The 15,157-nt window shown below is 27.2% G+C and overlaps 1 protein-coding gene and 1 long non-coding RNA gene across 2 annotated transcripts; both read left to right on the top strand.

Moving 5' to 3' along the window:
• Window positions 1-1,104: 1,104 nt before the first annotated feature.
• Window positions 1,105-5,666, top strand: LOC149513609 (uncharacterized). The gene is made up of 3 exons (XR_016329599.1): window positions 1,105-1,542; window positions 1,654-3,093; window positions 4,647-5,666. It is a non-coding gene; the product is annotated as an uncharacterized LOC149513609 (long non-coding RNA).
• Window positions 5,667-9,114: 3,448 nt separating this feature from the next.
• Window positions 9,115-9,955, top strand: LOC111300259 (EG45-like domain containing protein). Its single transcript, XM_022895894.2, has 3 exons — window positions 9,115-9,277; window positions 9,426-9,702; window positions 9,812-9,955. Exons 1-3 carry the CDS (start codon window positions 9,157-9,159, stop codon window positions 9,816-9,818), a joined length of 405 nt encoding a protein of 134 aa, XP_022751629.2. The 5' UTR covers window positions 9,115-9,156; the 3' UTR covers window positions 9,819-9,955.
• The last annotated feature ends 5,202 nt before the right edge of the window (window positions 9,956-15,157 follow it).

Genomic DNA, 15,157 nt, shown 5'->3' with positions numbered 1-15,157 from the left:
CAACCATTTAACTTAATTTTTTTTAAAAAAGAACCAATAATTTTGCTATGATAGGAGAGGGATTATAGTAATTAAAGCAATGATAATAAGAGGATATTTTTATAATTATGGCGATAAGAGTATTATAATAACTTTGATCAATTATAATATGATGATATTTCAGTACTTATAATAGGAGGAACATTATAATAAATTTAGTTGATTATAGAAGAAGAGGCATTATTGTCATTTTGGACATGTGTCGTTTAATTGTCAAATAATTAGAAGGGCATTATAGTTATTTATAAGGGAATTACTTTTATACTATTATATAGATGTTAAATTTTAATATGTAATTATAAAATAATTAAAGGGGTAATTTTGTAATTATAGTAAAAAAATTATAGTAAATTTGACCATTATAATATTAGTGATATTTGTGTAATTATGGTAAAAGTATTATAATAATTTTGAAAATTAAGGTAGAATAGGTATTTTTCTAATTACGGTAGTAAGGGCGTAAAAAATTTTGCCAAATTATGCTAAGAAAGATATTATCATAATTTCAACTCATTTATAATCTTAATGAGATTAGTAATTTAATATATAATTAATTTTATATTACATTAAAATTTAATATATGTAATTTAATAAAAGTATTATATCAATTTTCAAATAGAACTTTATATGTCAAATTTCTATGAAACAATAGTAAAAGTATTTTAATAATTTAACAAATGATTAATTTTATATTATATTAAAATTTAATACATAAATTAAATAAGATATTATAGTAATTTTTAAATAAAATGGTATATATAAACCTCTTATTAAACAATCGTAAAGATATTTTTATAATTATAATAAGAAGCATTATAGTTAATTTTAAACAATTTTGGTAGAGAGCATTCCATAACTACATTAGAAAGATATTATAATATTTTTGATCAATTAGTAAGAATATTTTCATAATTATAATAAAAAGAGATATTATAATAATTTTAGTTAGATAAAAAATATTTTCGTAATTATAATATAATAGTATTATATAAATTCATGGGATATTTTCATTATTTAATACATAAGAAGTACTGTACTCACGTCAGTAATGCCGTTGAAAGTCCATTTGTCAATGAATTTTATACTAGTTTATGCATGAAGGCCCTGTGTTGATAACTTTCTTTGTCCTTGGTCAGGGTAAGAAAAGGGCAACAATTCCCAATCTGAATCAAATCCGAGTCTTTCAAAGACTCAATCTTACTTCTTCGCAAGGTCTCTCTTTCTCTTTCTCTTTTAGATTTCATGGATTCACAAATGAACCCGACGATTCCACCCAAGCTTCCTTTAGTTCTTAAATCTATATTTCAGATCTCTCATTTGATTCAAAATTTTTGGTCTCTTTCTTTTCCATTTCTCTTTTTTATTTTTAAAATTTTCTTTCGATAAAAATCTTATAGTCCCTCAAAATTTCCCTGCCCACTTTTTTCGTAATGGGTTCCACTTCTATTCACTTTCTCTTCGTTGCTTACTTTCTCTTCTTTGCTCTCTCTTTTCTTTGCCCAGGTATCATTTATCTCTCTTTTTCTACTTGTTTTTTTATATTTTAAAAGCTTATTCTTACAAATTTATGTAAATGATGAAATGGGTTTTTTTCTTATTTTTATGATTTCTTAGGAGTCTGGACTTGAAGTTGAGAAAGAGGAATAATGTCAAGGGATTTCAAGGGCAACCCAGATTGTGTAATCTGGGAAAGAACAAAATCGAGATTGCCTTGGAAGTCACAAAAGATGATTGTGTTGAGGTTTGAGAAGTGGAGGAGAAGACAAGGGAGGGATTCCAGGGTGGGGTTAATGATTGTGAGCGTCACGAAAAAGATTGGTGATGGAAAGAAATCTATTGCAGACTAAAGAGAGAAGTTCGAAATAGCGGTTGTGTTGTAAGAAATTGAAAATTAATTCCCAGCATTCTTTAGGTAATTCCAACTTCAATTTTCTTTAGTAAGAGAGAAATGAATTAGCAAGTTGCAGACTAAAGAGAAAAGGACTTTTGCTTCCTTCTTTTAATCTTGGGAAGTAGCTGGATAACGGGCAAGATCATCAAGAAAGTAAATGGCTATTTGAAAATACGGTTACGATATTGGCATAGGTGCTTTCTTCTGATTAATCATTTTATTTTTTCTTTTTGATTAATTTGTCTAAAATGATTTAATTTTGTTTATATTTCAGTAAGGTGTATTTGTTCATGTTCTGATTAGTTTCTGTGCTGTTTGATATTATATTTTCTTTGACTACTGCTTTGATTATTACCACTTAATAAGTATCATTTGCTTTGGTAAATTTAGATTATTGTATGCCTTACGCTATGGAACCAGACCATCCTCATAGTGCCTTGCTAGCTGGTAAGTATAAAACTAAACATCAAAATAAAATAATCCTATTGCTATGTCTCAAGCGAAATAGGCACCAACAGAAAAAAAAAAAAATCTGAAAACTATTGAACGACAACAAAGAATAGATAAACAGCTCACATACTCAAAAGTAAAAAGAGAGGTAGTTTTTAGTTTGTGACTTTGTGTTGTAATTAGCCGAGTAAAGCCATGACTCTTCAAGCAACTTCCTGTAACTTTGGAGGCATTTTATCTCTTCTTTGTCCTCCTAAGATTTGCCATCACCGTTTTGTAACCAGAGTTAAAGGTAATGACTTTTGCTTGTTTTTGGTGAAGGCCTAAGTTTTGTATCATTATTAGCTTGAATTTGATGAATTTGAGTTGCCTTTTTTGTTTTTTTGTCTTTGAGTTTGAATGTTATGTGATTATGTGAGTTAAAGTTTCTTCCTTTTTTTATAGATTGAATTTGATGCTGTTTTTAATGAATTGGAACTGTATTTTTGGTTTTCTGTGTGATGTAATTCATAGGGTTTCAATGTTATAAGATTATGTGAGTTAAAGTTTGTGTTTTTTTCTTGATGAATTTCTTTTGGGTCCTTTGGTTTTCTATTTCAGTGGAAATATCAGAGAAATTTGTGGAAATAATGAGGAAATTCTCAAAACAGTACGCACGTTGGTCAGGAACATATTTCTATATGGATAAGGGAGTGACTTCTGTTGTAATCAAGGTACTCTTTAACTTTTGCTTTTTACAGATTTATCTGCATATTCTCATTCAGAATCTTCCCATATGAGTCATTACCCAATTTTGATCCTACTTAAGTGAGACATTCAAAGGGCTGAATTATTGAGGGTACACCCTTTAACATTTTGGCTAATATGGCAGCTCAAAAAGCTTCACATATTGCTCTTAGAGTTTGATGCAAAGCCTTATTAAAGTGTGTGAATATGGTTGGCGTTGGAAGCTATGTCATATTCTCTCATTTGTAAGATATTACTTTGAACAAAAAAATTTTGCTGTAGGTATTGTTTAGGTCGTATCTAATATGTGTCCACCATAATTAAATGGCCATTACCTATTTATGGCTTCAGTAAGTGAGTTCTTGGAAGGAGTTCCCATCTTTTAGTGTTTTATCCTAGACTGTTTCGAGCAGAAGCATTAGTTATTCTGAGTTGGTGAACCTAGGTTGTAATTGGAAGGAATTGAATGTCGTCTTATAACGTTAAACTAGTGGGGAAAATCTTCACTTCTACTCAATCTGAATTGAATTGTTTTATTGGAAAAGTCGAGTTTAAAATTTTTCAGTGCTTTGCATGTGAACAATGGACGGAAGGATCACAACTTGTATATAATGATAGAGAGATCTTTATTTTTCATGCTGCAATTTGAATATTGAAATCAAAGGGTATTAATGGAATATGTGTGACAATATAACTTGATGATTAACCTAATCTAATATCAATATCTAAACAATATTGATATATCAATATCTAAAGTAGTCCCCCAATGGGAGATTGTTCGTGAGGCTTTGTAATTTTGTGCCACGTGTTACAATCAATTGGCTTTTATTTTTTAGTCATGAATGAAAGCAAAATGATGAGTTTTGTTGAAATGGTGTGATTTGCTAAAAAATGAAAAAAGAAAGGAAAATAAGGGAATAGTTGAGAAGAAGAATCGAGAAACAAAGAGGAAGAATAGTTGAGAAAAGAAAGAAACAGAGAAAAAATCTTCTTCTCATTATTATCTTTTTAGTTCTTCTATTAAAGATTGCATAATGGACACAAAAATGGGCCTTAATTCTCATCAGAGCATCAAAAGCAGTGTAAAATATTTGAGGGTTTAGTTAAGATGTTTAAAACCCAACAACAATAGCTCAAAACTCTGGCTAAACAAATAAAGATTCCTAAAGATCATATCAGTATGCAATATGAACGGTGGGCCTCTTATGTTTGCCTTCGTGAAGATCACACCTCTCAGGTAACAATTTAAAATTTAGGGCTTTTGTTTTTTTCATTTATTAGAGGGGTAATATGAGATTTTTGGTCGTCTTTTGTTATTTAGATGAAAAGTGATACGGAATTGAAAAACATGGCGCGTGTGCTTGAAGCTGTAAAAGTTGATATAATGATAAGATTGCGCATTTCTTTGAATCTTCGTGTTTAATTTCGTGTAGATATTATTAATACTGGTTCTTTGCTTTTTATGGTAATTAATTTGGCCTATTAAATGAGTTTTTGTCTTTTGATGATATTATGATAATATATTATGGTTGATTGACAGGTAAGACTCCTGTAAATTCAAGATATGATCGATAGTCAGTATCCCTAAAGCATGAGGAGGATGTGCCATTTGAATATCATCTTTCCTTTATGGTTGCCACTTTGCTTATTAAATATTGCCATTTTGACTCCTATATAATTATTTAAGAATTTACTTTATTTAAAAAATCTCTTTGGAAGCCATGTCAATTTCTTCTTGTACTTTTACACCTTGGGTTCACTATCAGAAAAATTTATATTATCTAAACATCTAAGAATCAAATAGTAAATTAAATATATGTTTGAAACATAGAGGCTTATTTTTGCAAATTGAAATTGGGTATGTGTTTTTTTTTTTTTAGATATTTGGTACTTAAATTTGTTTTGGCCAGTTGTTTGTTTTGGTTTAATTCACACCAGCAAAACAAATTTGTGATAAGTGATTACTATGATGTGTGGTGGTTGTGCTGTTTGGATGCAAATTGTTTTTAGGGTCTTTAATGCTTTTCCTTTTGATGGGTGAGCCCTTTTATTTGTTCATATGTTTATTAATTATTTATTTTAGTATTGAAACAGGTGGTAAGATAATCTTTAATAAATTTCCACTTAAAGTTCAAGTCATCTAAGGCTTATGCATTATATTTATTTTGTGTATTAAGTTGGCCTTCTGTGATTTCATGAATTTACAGCGTGTTAAGTTTTATGCTACAATTTTATAGATGTTAGGAGATGACAGTATTTCTAAATTATCCTTTTTGGAATTAAATCCACTGAAAAAGGTAATGGCAATAGAAGTTAGTCCATGCGTTTTAATACTTGTACCTTTAAATGAGGCTAACATGGATTGCATTGTAAGGTTATTGTCAAGATTTTAGCCTTTTTACTTGTAACATGTTTTACCGAACATTTCTCTTATTGAATTGCTATTTATTTGATGCAAAGCTGTGAAAGATACAATTTTAAGTTTTGAGTTTTAAATGTTTAATTCTAACTCTTTTGATTGGATTTTGATCTTAGATATGAATGACTCGCTTTCCCTTTTTGTTGTTCTCTTTGAGGATAATGCATTTTGGTTCTTTGGGATGCATGTTAAGTGAATAGTATTTTTAAACTTGGTGAATATGTTGATTTCAAATGGAGGGACCAACTAGAGTGATGAAGCAGCTGCACGCATTATGACATATTTGGAATTCACAGAGGGAAATTTTACTTATCTAACAAATATAGATGCTAAAATTTTAATTAATAAAATCAAACAATATGACCTCGATTGGACTTAGATCTTGGGCATTAACATTGAGCTTAATTAACAGATTAGATTAAATTAAGTTGGATTTACACATTTAAATTCATTCAAATCCAAATTCAATTGAGATATTCGATTATATATAAATTGAGATTTATTTTAAATAATTCAAATAAAATTAAATGTTTATAACATGATTTTAAAGAAAATTCATAAATAAACGGGATTGAGAGATCAAATTTAATTCGTTGAATATTTTGCAGAGTTTACGGATTTCGATGAAAATTTTTAGTGTAATTTAATTTCTTGGTCCATTATCCACATGTTTCCCAGTTTTTCGACAACTTCATATCTTAATGAAGATCATGACAAAGTTTGAATTTTCATATGATATTCTGATGAGATTCCTCAATTTTTGGTGATAGGTTACAAACTCTGACGTTGATGCTTTTGTGTTCTTTGAATCTTAGAGATAAACGGAAGAAAGCTAATCTAGAGAGAGGGGAAACGAAACTTTGAAAGAAAAAAATTGTGTCATTTATGTAAGGAAGAAATGACATCGTATTGAACTTGGAGGATCCTCATGTGAACCCACGGTGACTCGACCCATGGTGCCATGACTCAAAAGCCCGGAGATCCTTCCTCAATTTAGTTGCAAAGCAAGCTACTAGCCGTTTCCATGTCTTGAGCCAAGTTTTTTATCAATCGAGCCGAGTTGATAAAAAATTAAGGTTTTATTTTTTAATTTTATTTATTTATTTAAAATTTGTTATTAACTTACAAATAATATTTTAAAAAATTTAGAAAATAAAAAACTTTTATCAATATATTGGAAAGTTTTGAATAAAAATGATTGTGGAAATAAAAACCCTTACCAACATATTAGAGGGTTTTAAAGTTTTAAAAATAATTTTTCAAGGTTTTAAAATAAAAATAAAAGCAAAATTGAAAAGAATGAAGATCCCACCAATATATTTGAGAGTTTTATAATTTAAAAATGAAATTTGAAGAATAAATTGACTTTAGAAATAAACTTACTAATATATTGAAAGATTTATTATTTTGAAAGTCTAAAATAAAATTTTATCAACATATTAGAAAATTTTATTGATTTAAAAAAACAATGCGTTGAAAAAAAAATTTGTTACAAATCCTATCAACATATTAAAAAATTTTTTTGAATGAAAATCTTATTAACATATTAAAGGATTTTCAAATAATCAAATGATGATGTACTTCATTTTTTTGTCTCATAAAAAATTAATTTTGAATCTCTCAATTATAAAATTATTAGAACATTACATATAGGAATTTATATGTAAATTTTTAGATGAGGAATTCTTTTAAAATTTTATTGATATATTAGAGAATTTAGAAGATTTCCAATATTTTAAAATTCCCATAAGAATTTGATTTTTCATAAACAAGGTTTTTTAAAAAATATTAATGAATCTAAGGAAGCCTCTTATCAACATATTAAAATAATATAAGAAAAATTTCTAATATCAATGTATTTGATAAGATTTTTTAGAGATTTTAAATAATACAAAATCAATTAATATCATTTTTTGAATGAATATCATATATATGTTATAATTTTTTCTATATATAATTATATTCACGAATCTTACATAGTTTTATAAATTAAAATATATACTTTTAAAAAACTCAAATTAAACTTGAGATATTTTTTTTAAATAAAAAATAAATTAAATTAAATTATCAATTATATTTAAATAAAAAATTAACGACAATTCTTAAAATTGTGTTTGGCGGTCATGTATACCGGTTTATACACTATGATACTCTAAAAACGAGAAATTATATCCACACATTTTTAATTATTTATTAGTTTACTCTAAATGATGTAGGATATTTATTAATTTGTTATCCGTCACTTTCATAAAAAAATGAAAAATTATATCCACATTTTTTTTATTATTTATTAGTTTACTGTAAATGTACGATTGCTTTTGCCTAAAAAGCCAGTCTTCTAAGAATTATCTTGCGAAAATTATTATTCTATATACTATTAAAAGACTTTACAATTAAATTAGATAATTGTTATGTGTTCATCTAATAATTTTCATAAATATATCCGTAACATAATTTTTTTATGAAAAGTATCCATTGATATTAATGTAAGTTTACATATTATTTTAATTTTTAAATTAAAATGATTAAATGTAAATATTATAAGTTTATTTTAATTCAAAAAAAAAAAAAAACGTAATACTTGTGTGAATACTTTCTATTTTTTATATTATCATTTAAACATATTTTTGTACAAATATAAACAAAAATTTATTAACATTTAATAATCATTTAAAAATCATTTATCTTTCTTAATTTTCCCTTGAAGTAAAATAAATCTCTCTCCTTCCTCCAAGGTTAACGAGTAAAAATGAAATATAGTAGGGAAAGGTAGGGATAGAGAGAGACAACAATTCAAATCAAAAATTTTCATGGCAGCTTTCAAGTAAGAAATTTTGTATTTGGAGGCTTATAATCTTCAAACGTCTCTCAGTTTGATGTCAAAAACAGTCTTCTTATCGACGGTCGTCCGTAATTGGCAATTGCTATTGCAAGGCGACGGAAAAAGTCTTCTTTTACTTTTTCACGATGGTAACATTTGGAATATTAAATAGATTATTTTATATTTAATAAAATTTTAATATTTTATAATTTTATATTCAGATTAAGTCATTTTATTTAATGTTAATTGATTTTGAGTTAAATACTTAATATCTTATCAAAGTAAAAATTTTTTTATATTATCATTTTTAAATCTATCACATAATAAGTTTTTTTTATATTTATTTTAACATGATGAGGCATGTTAAAATAAATTATTTTATATCTAATAAGTATCTAATTTTTGTAATTTTATATTTAAGTTAAATTTTTTTATTTATTGTCAATTGATTTTAAGCTGAATATTTAATATAAAATATTAATTTTTATTAAAATGGATTATTTATATCTAATGAATATTAAATTTTATGTAATTTTATATTTAAATTGAATTCTTCTACTTACATTTAATTGATTTTAAATTAGATATTTAATATGAAATTTTGATCTATCAGGGCTGCAGCGTTCCTGTACACTTTCCAAACATCTAATACTTCAATATTTCCAGTAAAATGAGAGTAATTTTCATTGAATTGACCATTTATGAGAGTTATGACCCTTTGGTTTTCAAGGTTTCCACCTATAAATAAAGGGGGAATACCAGCTTTTTTCTCTGCACAACGAACATTTAAGACTTCATTAAGGAAAAAATATGGCTGAGGGGGCGAGAGCTGCGGTAATGATCATGATGATGGCAATGGCTGCAGCAACCCTTGTATCGGTTGCATCTGCAATTCAAGGAACTGCTACGTTCTATACTCCTCCTTATGTCCGTAAGTATATACCCCCAGTCTCTTTGCATGCAAAATTAAAGAGATCGAAGTGACCCTTGTTTAGTGCCCATTCAAAAATTTGCATTCAACCAGTAGCATATGCTATAATAATATTGCACAATTTGTTAAATATTGTTTGCAAATGCAGCTTCATCATGCAATGGATTTCAAAACGATGGAGTTATGATCGCGGCAGCGAGTGATGCTATATGGAACAACAGGGCAGCATGCAATAAAAGGTACAGAGTGAGGTGCACCGGAGCCACCAACGCTGGCGTGCCACACCCTTGCCGGGGTGGCTCTATTGTCGTAAAAATTGTGGATTACTGTCCTCCAGGGTGCCAGGGAACCTTTGACCTTTCTCAAGAGGCTTTTGCCATGATTGCTGACCCTAATGCAGGCAAAATCCAAATCGAGTACACTGAGTAAGTGGGAGAAATTTAGTTAAAATTTCTTAAATTGATCTAAATTTTAATCCATTAATATTCAACAGAAGTCACAAAAATAAGGTTTTTTTTTTTTTTTAAATTGCAGGGTATAAATGGGGACATAAAGACAATGGAACTGCAAGCGACAAGCTGATAATAATGATATCTTAATAAACAGCCGATTTGTAATCTCTGCTGCTTAGAAAATACTCAAATAAGAATATCCAGGAGGATTCTTCTGTTCTCGTAATTTAAAGTTAATTCAGACTAGTTAAAGTTAATCTCTTGGGCATTAATTTAATTTAACCTAAGATTGAAGCATGGTAAATACTGGTGATTCTCTAGACACAGTTAATTTGTGTGAACCTTTGAATTGGAAAGGACTAGCCAATAAAATTAATCAAAACTATTATATAATTAAAAAAAAGAGTAAAAATTATAATTTTAAATAATTAAATAATATTCATATGCATTAAAAGAATCAAATCAATAACCAACAAGTTAATAGACAATTAAACAAAATTCACACGCATAATAAAACTTAAATATGTGATATACTCCACCAAACGAATTCCATGAATGAGACATCTAATATTTTTTGTATTATAATATCCATCGCTATATCCTTTTGCTATCAGAGGATTTAATTGGAATCCTCTCGTTTCGCAATCGCAAAAGCAGGCGCAGAAGTCTTTTTTGACGGCTATGTAACTTGTACCTAGTCGATTAAGCGTCAGACTTGGGTGCACAGCGATTCAGTGGAAATTAATTAACAAATAAGTAAATATGTAATGACTTGATAAAGTACTTCGCTTGGCATGAGTAGACCTTTCTCGAGCTGCTTTTGCTAAGATTGCAAGCCGTGATGCAGGCAAAATCAGAATTAATTACACTCGGTATGCACCAAGGATGCTCTCTCTTTTTTTTCTTTCTTCTTCTTATATAAAATGTATTAACGGTGAACGTGTGAAGCATTCACTACAAAAAAACAGAAGAATATTGACAGTTTTATAGTGGTATTTTATTTACAAAAGCAGTTAGTTTCGTATTTTTATAAAATTAAAAGAGTTTATTATTAAAATATCATTAAATATTTAAATAATAATATTTTTATTTATAAATATCATCTAAGAAAAAATTTATAACGTTTATTGATTAAAATACTTTAAATAATTCTCTCTAAAAATTTAAAGTGATTATTAAAAGTATTTTTGATAAAAAATAATTTAAATAATTTCATTAAAAAAATAGATAAGAGATTATTAAAAGTATTTTTGATAAATAATGCTTTGAATAATTTTTTTATAAAAAAATATAGACGATTATTGAAATTTTTACATAATAAAAAATTTTAAATAAACTCAGCCTATTTTATTAACTGAATTGATAAAAAAAAAGAAAGACAAACTAGCATGACAAAGTATAATAGACTAATAGCACGAAAAGTTGGATCATTTGGTCGTAGATTCAACGCCGTTTATATCGCCTAACTACATCAACCTATTTACTACATCCCTTCTTAGTTTCAAAGTCAATTAATGAAATTCTTGGATTTTCTAAAATAAATTACAAAGATCTATAATGTGATTGGGAGCGAAATTTTGGTCTCTAAAAATTTAGAAACAACATTTCACTCACTTCTCCTTAGTTTTTTTTTTTTTTTTTTCTATCTTTTTTACTAAACTTCACTTCAATATATATTATATCAAAATTTAAAGATTATACGATTATTAACCATAAGGTCGTATGTTCGATCCCTCTCTTTAGTTTTTTTTTTTTAATTTTTTGAAGAGATTATTTGTAAGAGATTATTCTAAGCATTTTTTGAGCAAAAACATCTTCATCAATCTATTTAAAAAATTTTAAAGAAAGAATATTTAAGGCGTTTTTTTTGTAGAAAAACACATTCATTAATCCATAAAAAAAATTTGAAATGGATTTTTGAATGCATTTTTGATCGAAAACGCTTTTAATAATCCAATCAATAAATTTTTATGAGAGATTATTGAAGGTGGTTTTGGTTAAAAATACTTTTAATAATTCATACAAAAAAGTTGAAATGGATTTTTAAAGGTATTTTTAGCCCAAAACGTCATTAATAATCCACACAATAAATTTTTATTAGGGATTATTGAAGATGATTTTGGTTAAAAATGCTTTCAATAACTTTTTGTTAGGGATTATTGAAGGCTTTTTTTTGTTAAAAACTCTTTCAATAATCTTATAAAAAAAACTTTGGTTTAATTATATATGTGAAATCAGTTGTACGTTTATGCCCAAAAAACATTTGATTTATATATATGATACTATGAATTACATTTTGAAATTTACATTATAAATATTATTATTGTATTTCAATAAATTGATCACACATTCGAATTTAAAACTAATGACGTTGCCATATTAATATACTTTTTTCAAATAATCGTATTCAATATTTGTGTATTCATATAAAACAAATATATATCAATAATATTAAACCAATACCTCAATTTACAAACTTAAATTATCCATTCAACATGATATATTAAAAACATTATAACAAATGATCCTTATAGATTTATATTCAACCAATAATGTCCATGATACCAGAGTGTCTGCACGTCATACAATTTGGGTTGAGACTAAGGGTTGAGATTAAGGTAGATTTATCCAAAAATAAGATAGGCCTATTCTTGGTCTAAATCCACACATAAATAAGGTTGGCTGAAATAAAAAGATTACGTTCACACTAATTGAAAAAAAAAGATCATGAATATGAATGGAATTATGATCAAATTCAAAAGTAAATGGGCAAATTATATTCACATGCAAATCTTATAATTTAAGGCATGATTCTAACAATGCGATCTGAAAGTTTTCATACTTAAAGGAATGTTCTTAACTTATATATTTTCTATTATTCTTTGGTAAAAAGTAGAATAGAGTTTTATTTATCGTACTCAATATATGTGTATTCATATAAAACAATGTGTTTAGATATAATAATAAACAAAAGAAAAATCATGAAATGAAAACGTAAAAGAATTGAAAATTATAGTAAACACTTTTACTTGCTAAGGCACGTAAGTGAACTTTGAATCACACTTGGTATTACAAACTACCGTACAATAGTCGTCAAAATATTTACACGCTAGCGAACTTTGGATATATAACTTTTTTTAATTAAGACATGACTTTGGACCTCCATATATATCAAATATAAATATCTCATTCTAAGATAAAACCCATATTATTACGCATGGAGAATTTAAAAGGAAAAAAAAAAAAAAAAACTATGATTCATAAAAAGTTTTTTTCTCAGAAAAAGAAACATAGTCATTCTTTCTCTTTAATAAAAAAGTTTTTCAATTCATTTGCTAACACAAAGGCAAAAATTTTCACCTGATTCTTAGTTTCTTTTTTATAAAAAAACAAAGATCGAATAATTATGACTAACTACTTGTTTTCATAATTAATAAAAAAAAACAAAGATTGTTAAGCACGCAATAATAAAGTGTTTCTTCTGAAAAGAAAAGATTACATGAGAGAAAGAAATGCTCAAGAGGCAATATAAATTGATTAAATGGGAATTGTTTAATCTTGCTAAAAATATTGCATTCGGTCGAAATTTGTCCTAAAGCCAACTAATAAAACATAAACTAAACAACCTAATAAAACATAAATTTGATTTTATGAATAAATATAGTTGAATTTAATAATTGATTAATATTAATAATCGATAAATATTGTATCAATAAATTGAATTATCATATTTGTATTATTAGATTTAGATTTAATTTATACAAATTTTTAAAATTAACTTTTTTTATTTAAAATATAAATCAAAATATTTTTTATTTTTTGATTTAGTGATTAAAGAGGTTTTATAGAAATTTAAAAATCTTGGTTTCGATCTAAGATTGTTCCCCTTTCCTACTTACGAGAGTTATACTCTTTCCTGAACAAAACGAAAAACAAAAACAAAAAATCTAACATATATTCACTCACAATCGAATAACACAATGTATCAGTTTTTCAAAAGATTATATTTTTTTAAAATAAATAATAAAAAACAACGAAATTTTAAAAAATTTAAATTTATTATTAAATTAAAATTTTAAAAATTTATATTTCATCGAAATAAATAAAATTGCAAAGCCGGGTAAGTTTTCTAAGCAACATTTAAAAGATTCCTTACACGTAGACTTCTCTCTAATGCTAACCACACAATTTTCAATTGCAAGTGTAGGGAATTCCTTCCACGAAATGAATTAAGACAAGAAAATATCATAAATGTATAAAAACTCTGATCAGGTCTAGATCATGATCGGATGATGCCTATTTTCAGTGCAAAAAGATTAGGATAATGTGGTCAAAGTCAAAAGTCCTCTACCATGCCACCACGTCCAGAGAACCTGGCTCGCTTTGCTTCTAGTAGCCTGCTTTGACCTTCAAGAGGCTTTTGCCATGATTGCTGACCCTAATGCAGGCAAAATCCAAATCGAGTACAATGAGTAAGTGGGAGAAATTTAGTTAAAATTTCTTAAATTGATCTAAATTTTAATCCATTAATATTCAATAGAAGTAAAAAAATTAAGGTTTTTCTTTTTTTTTTTTTTTAAATTGCAGGGTATAAATGGGGACATGAAGACAATGGAACTGCAAGCGACAAGTTGATGATAATGATATCTAGATAAACAGCCGATTTGTAATCTCTGCTGCCTAGAAAATACTCAAATAAGAATATCCAGGAGGATTCTTCTGTTCTCGTAATTTAAAGTTAATTCAGACTAGTTAAAGTTGATCTCTTGGGCATTAATTTAATTTAACCTAAGATTGAAGCATGGTATATACTGGTGATTCTCTAGACAGTTAATTTGTGTGAACCTTTGAATTGGAAAGGACTAGCCAATAAAATTAATCAAAACTATTATATAATTAAAAAAAAAGAGTAAAAATTATAATTTTAAATAATTAAATAAATTTCATATGCATTAAAAGAATCAAATCAATAACCAACAAGTTAATAGATAATTAAACAAAATTCACGTCCACATAATAAAACTTAAATATGTGATATACTCCACCAAACGAATTCCATGAATGAGACATCTAATATTTTTTGTATTATAATATCCATCGCTATATCCTTTTGCTATAAGAGGATTTAATTGGAATCCTCTCGTTTACCAATCGCAAAAGCTGGCGCAGAAGTCTTTTTTGACGGTTACGTAACTTGTACCTAGTCGATTAAGCGTCGGACTTGGGTGCACACCGATTCAGTGGAAATTAATCAACAAATAAGTAAATATGTAATGACTTGATAAAGTACTTCGCTTGGCATGAGTGGACCTTTCTGGAGCTGCTTTTGCTAAGATTGCAAGCCTTGATGCAGGCAAAATCAGAATTAATTACACCCGGAATGCACCAAGAATGCTTTCTTTTTTTTCCTTCATCTTCTTATATAAAA

The sequence above is a fragment of the Durio zibethinus genome, chromosome 18 (genome assembly GCF_047325235.1).
Source record: "Durio zibethinus cultivar Kanyao isolate XHJ-2024 chromosome 18, ASM4732523v1, whole genome shotgun sequence".
NCBI lineage: Eukaryota > Viridiplantae > Streptophyta > Magnoliopsida > Malvales > Malvaceae > Durio > Durio zibethinus.
Note: the sequence above shows the minus strand (reverse complement) of the source record. Positions and strands in the feature narration are given on the sequence as shown.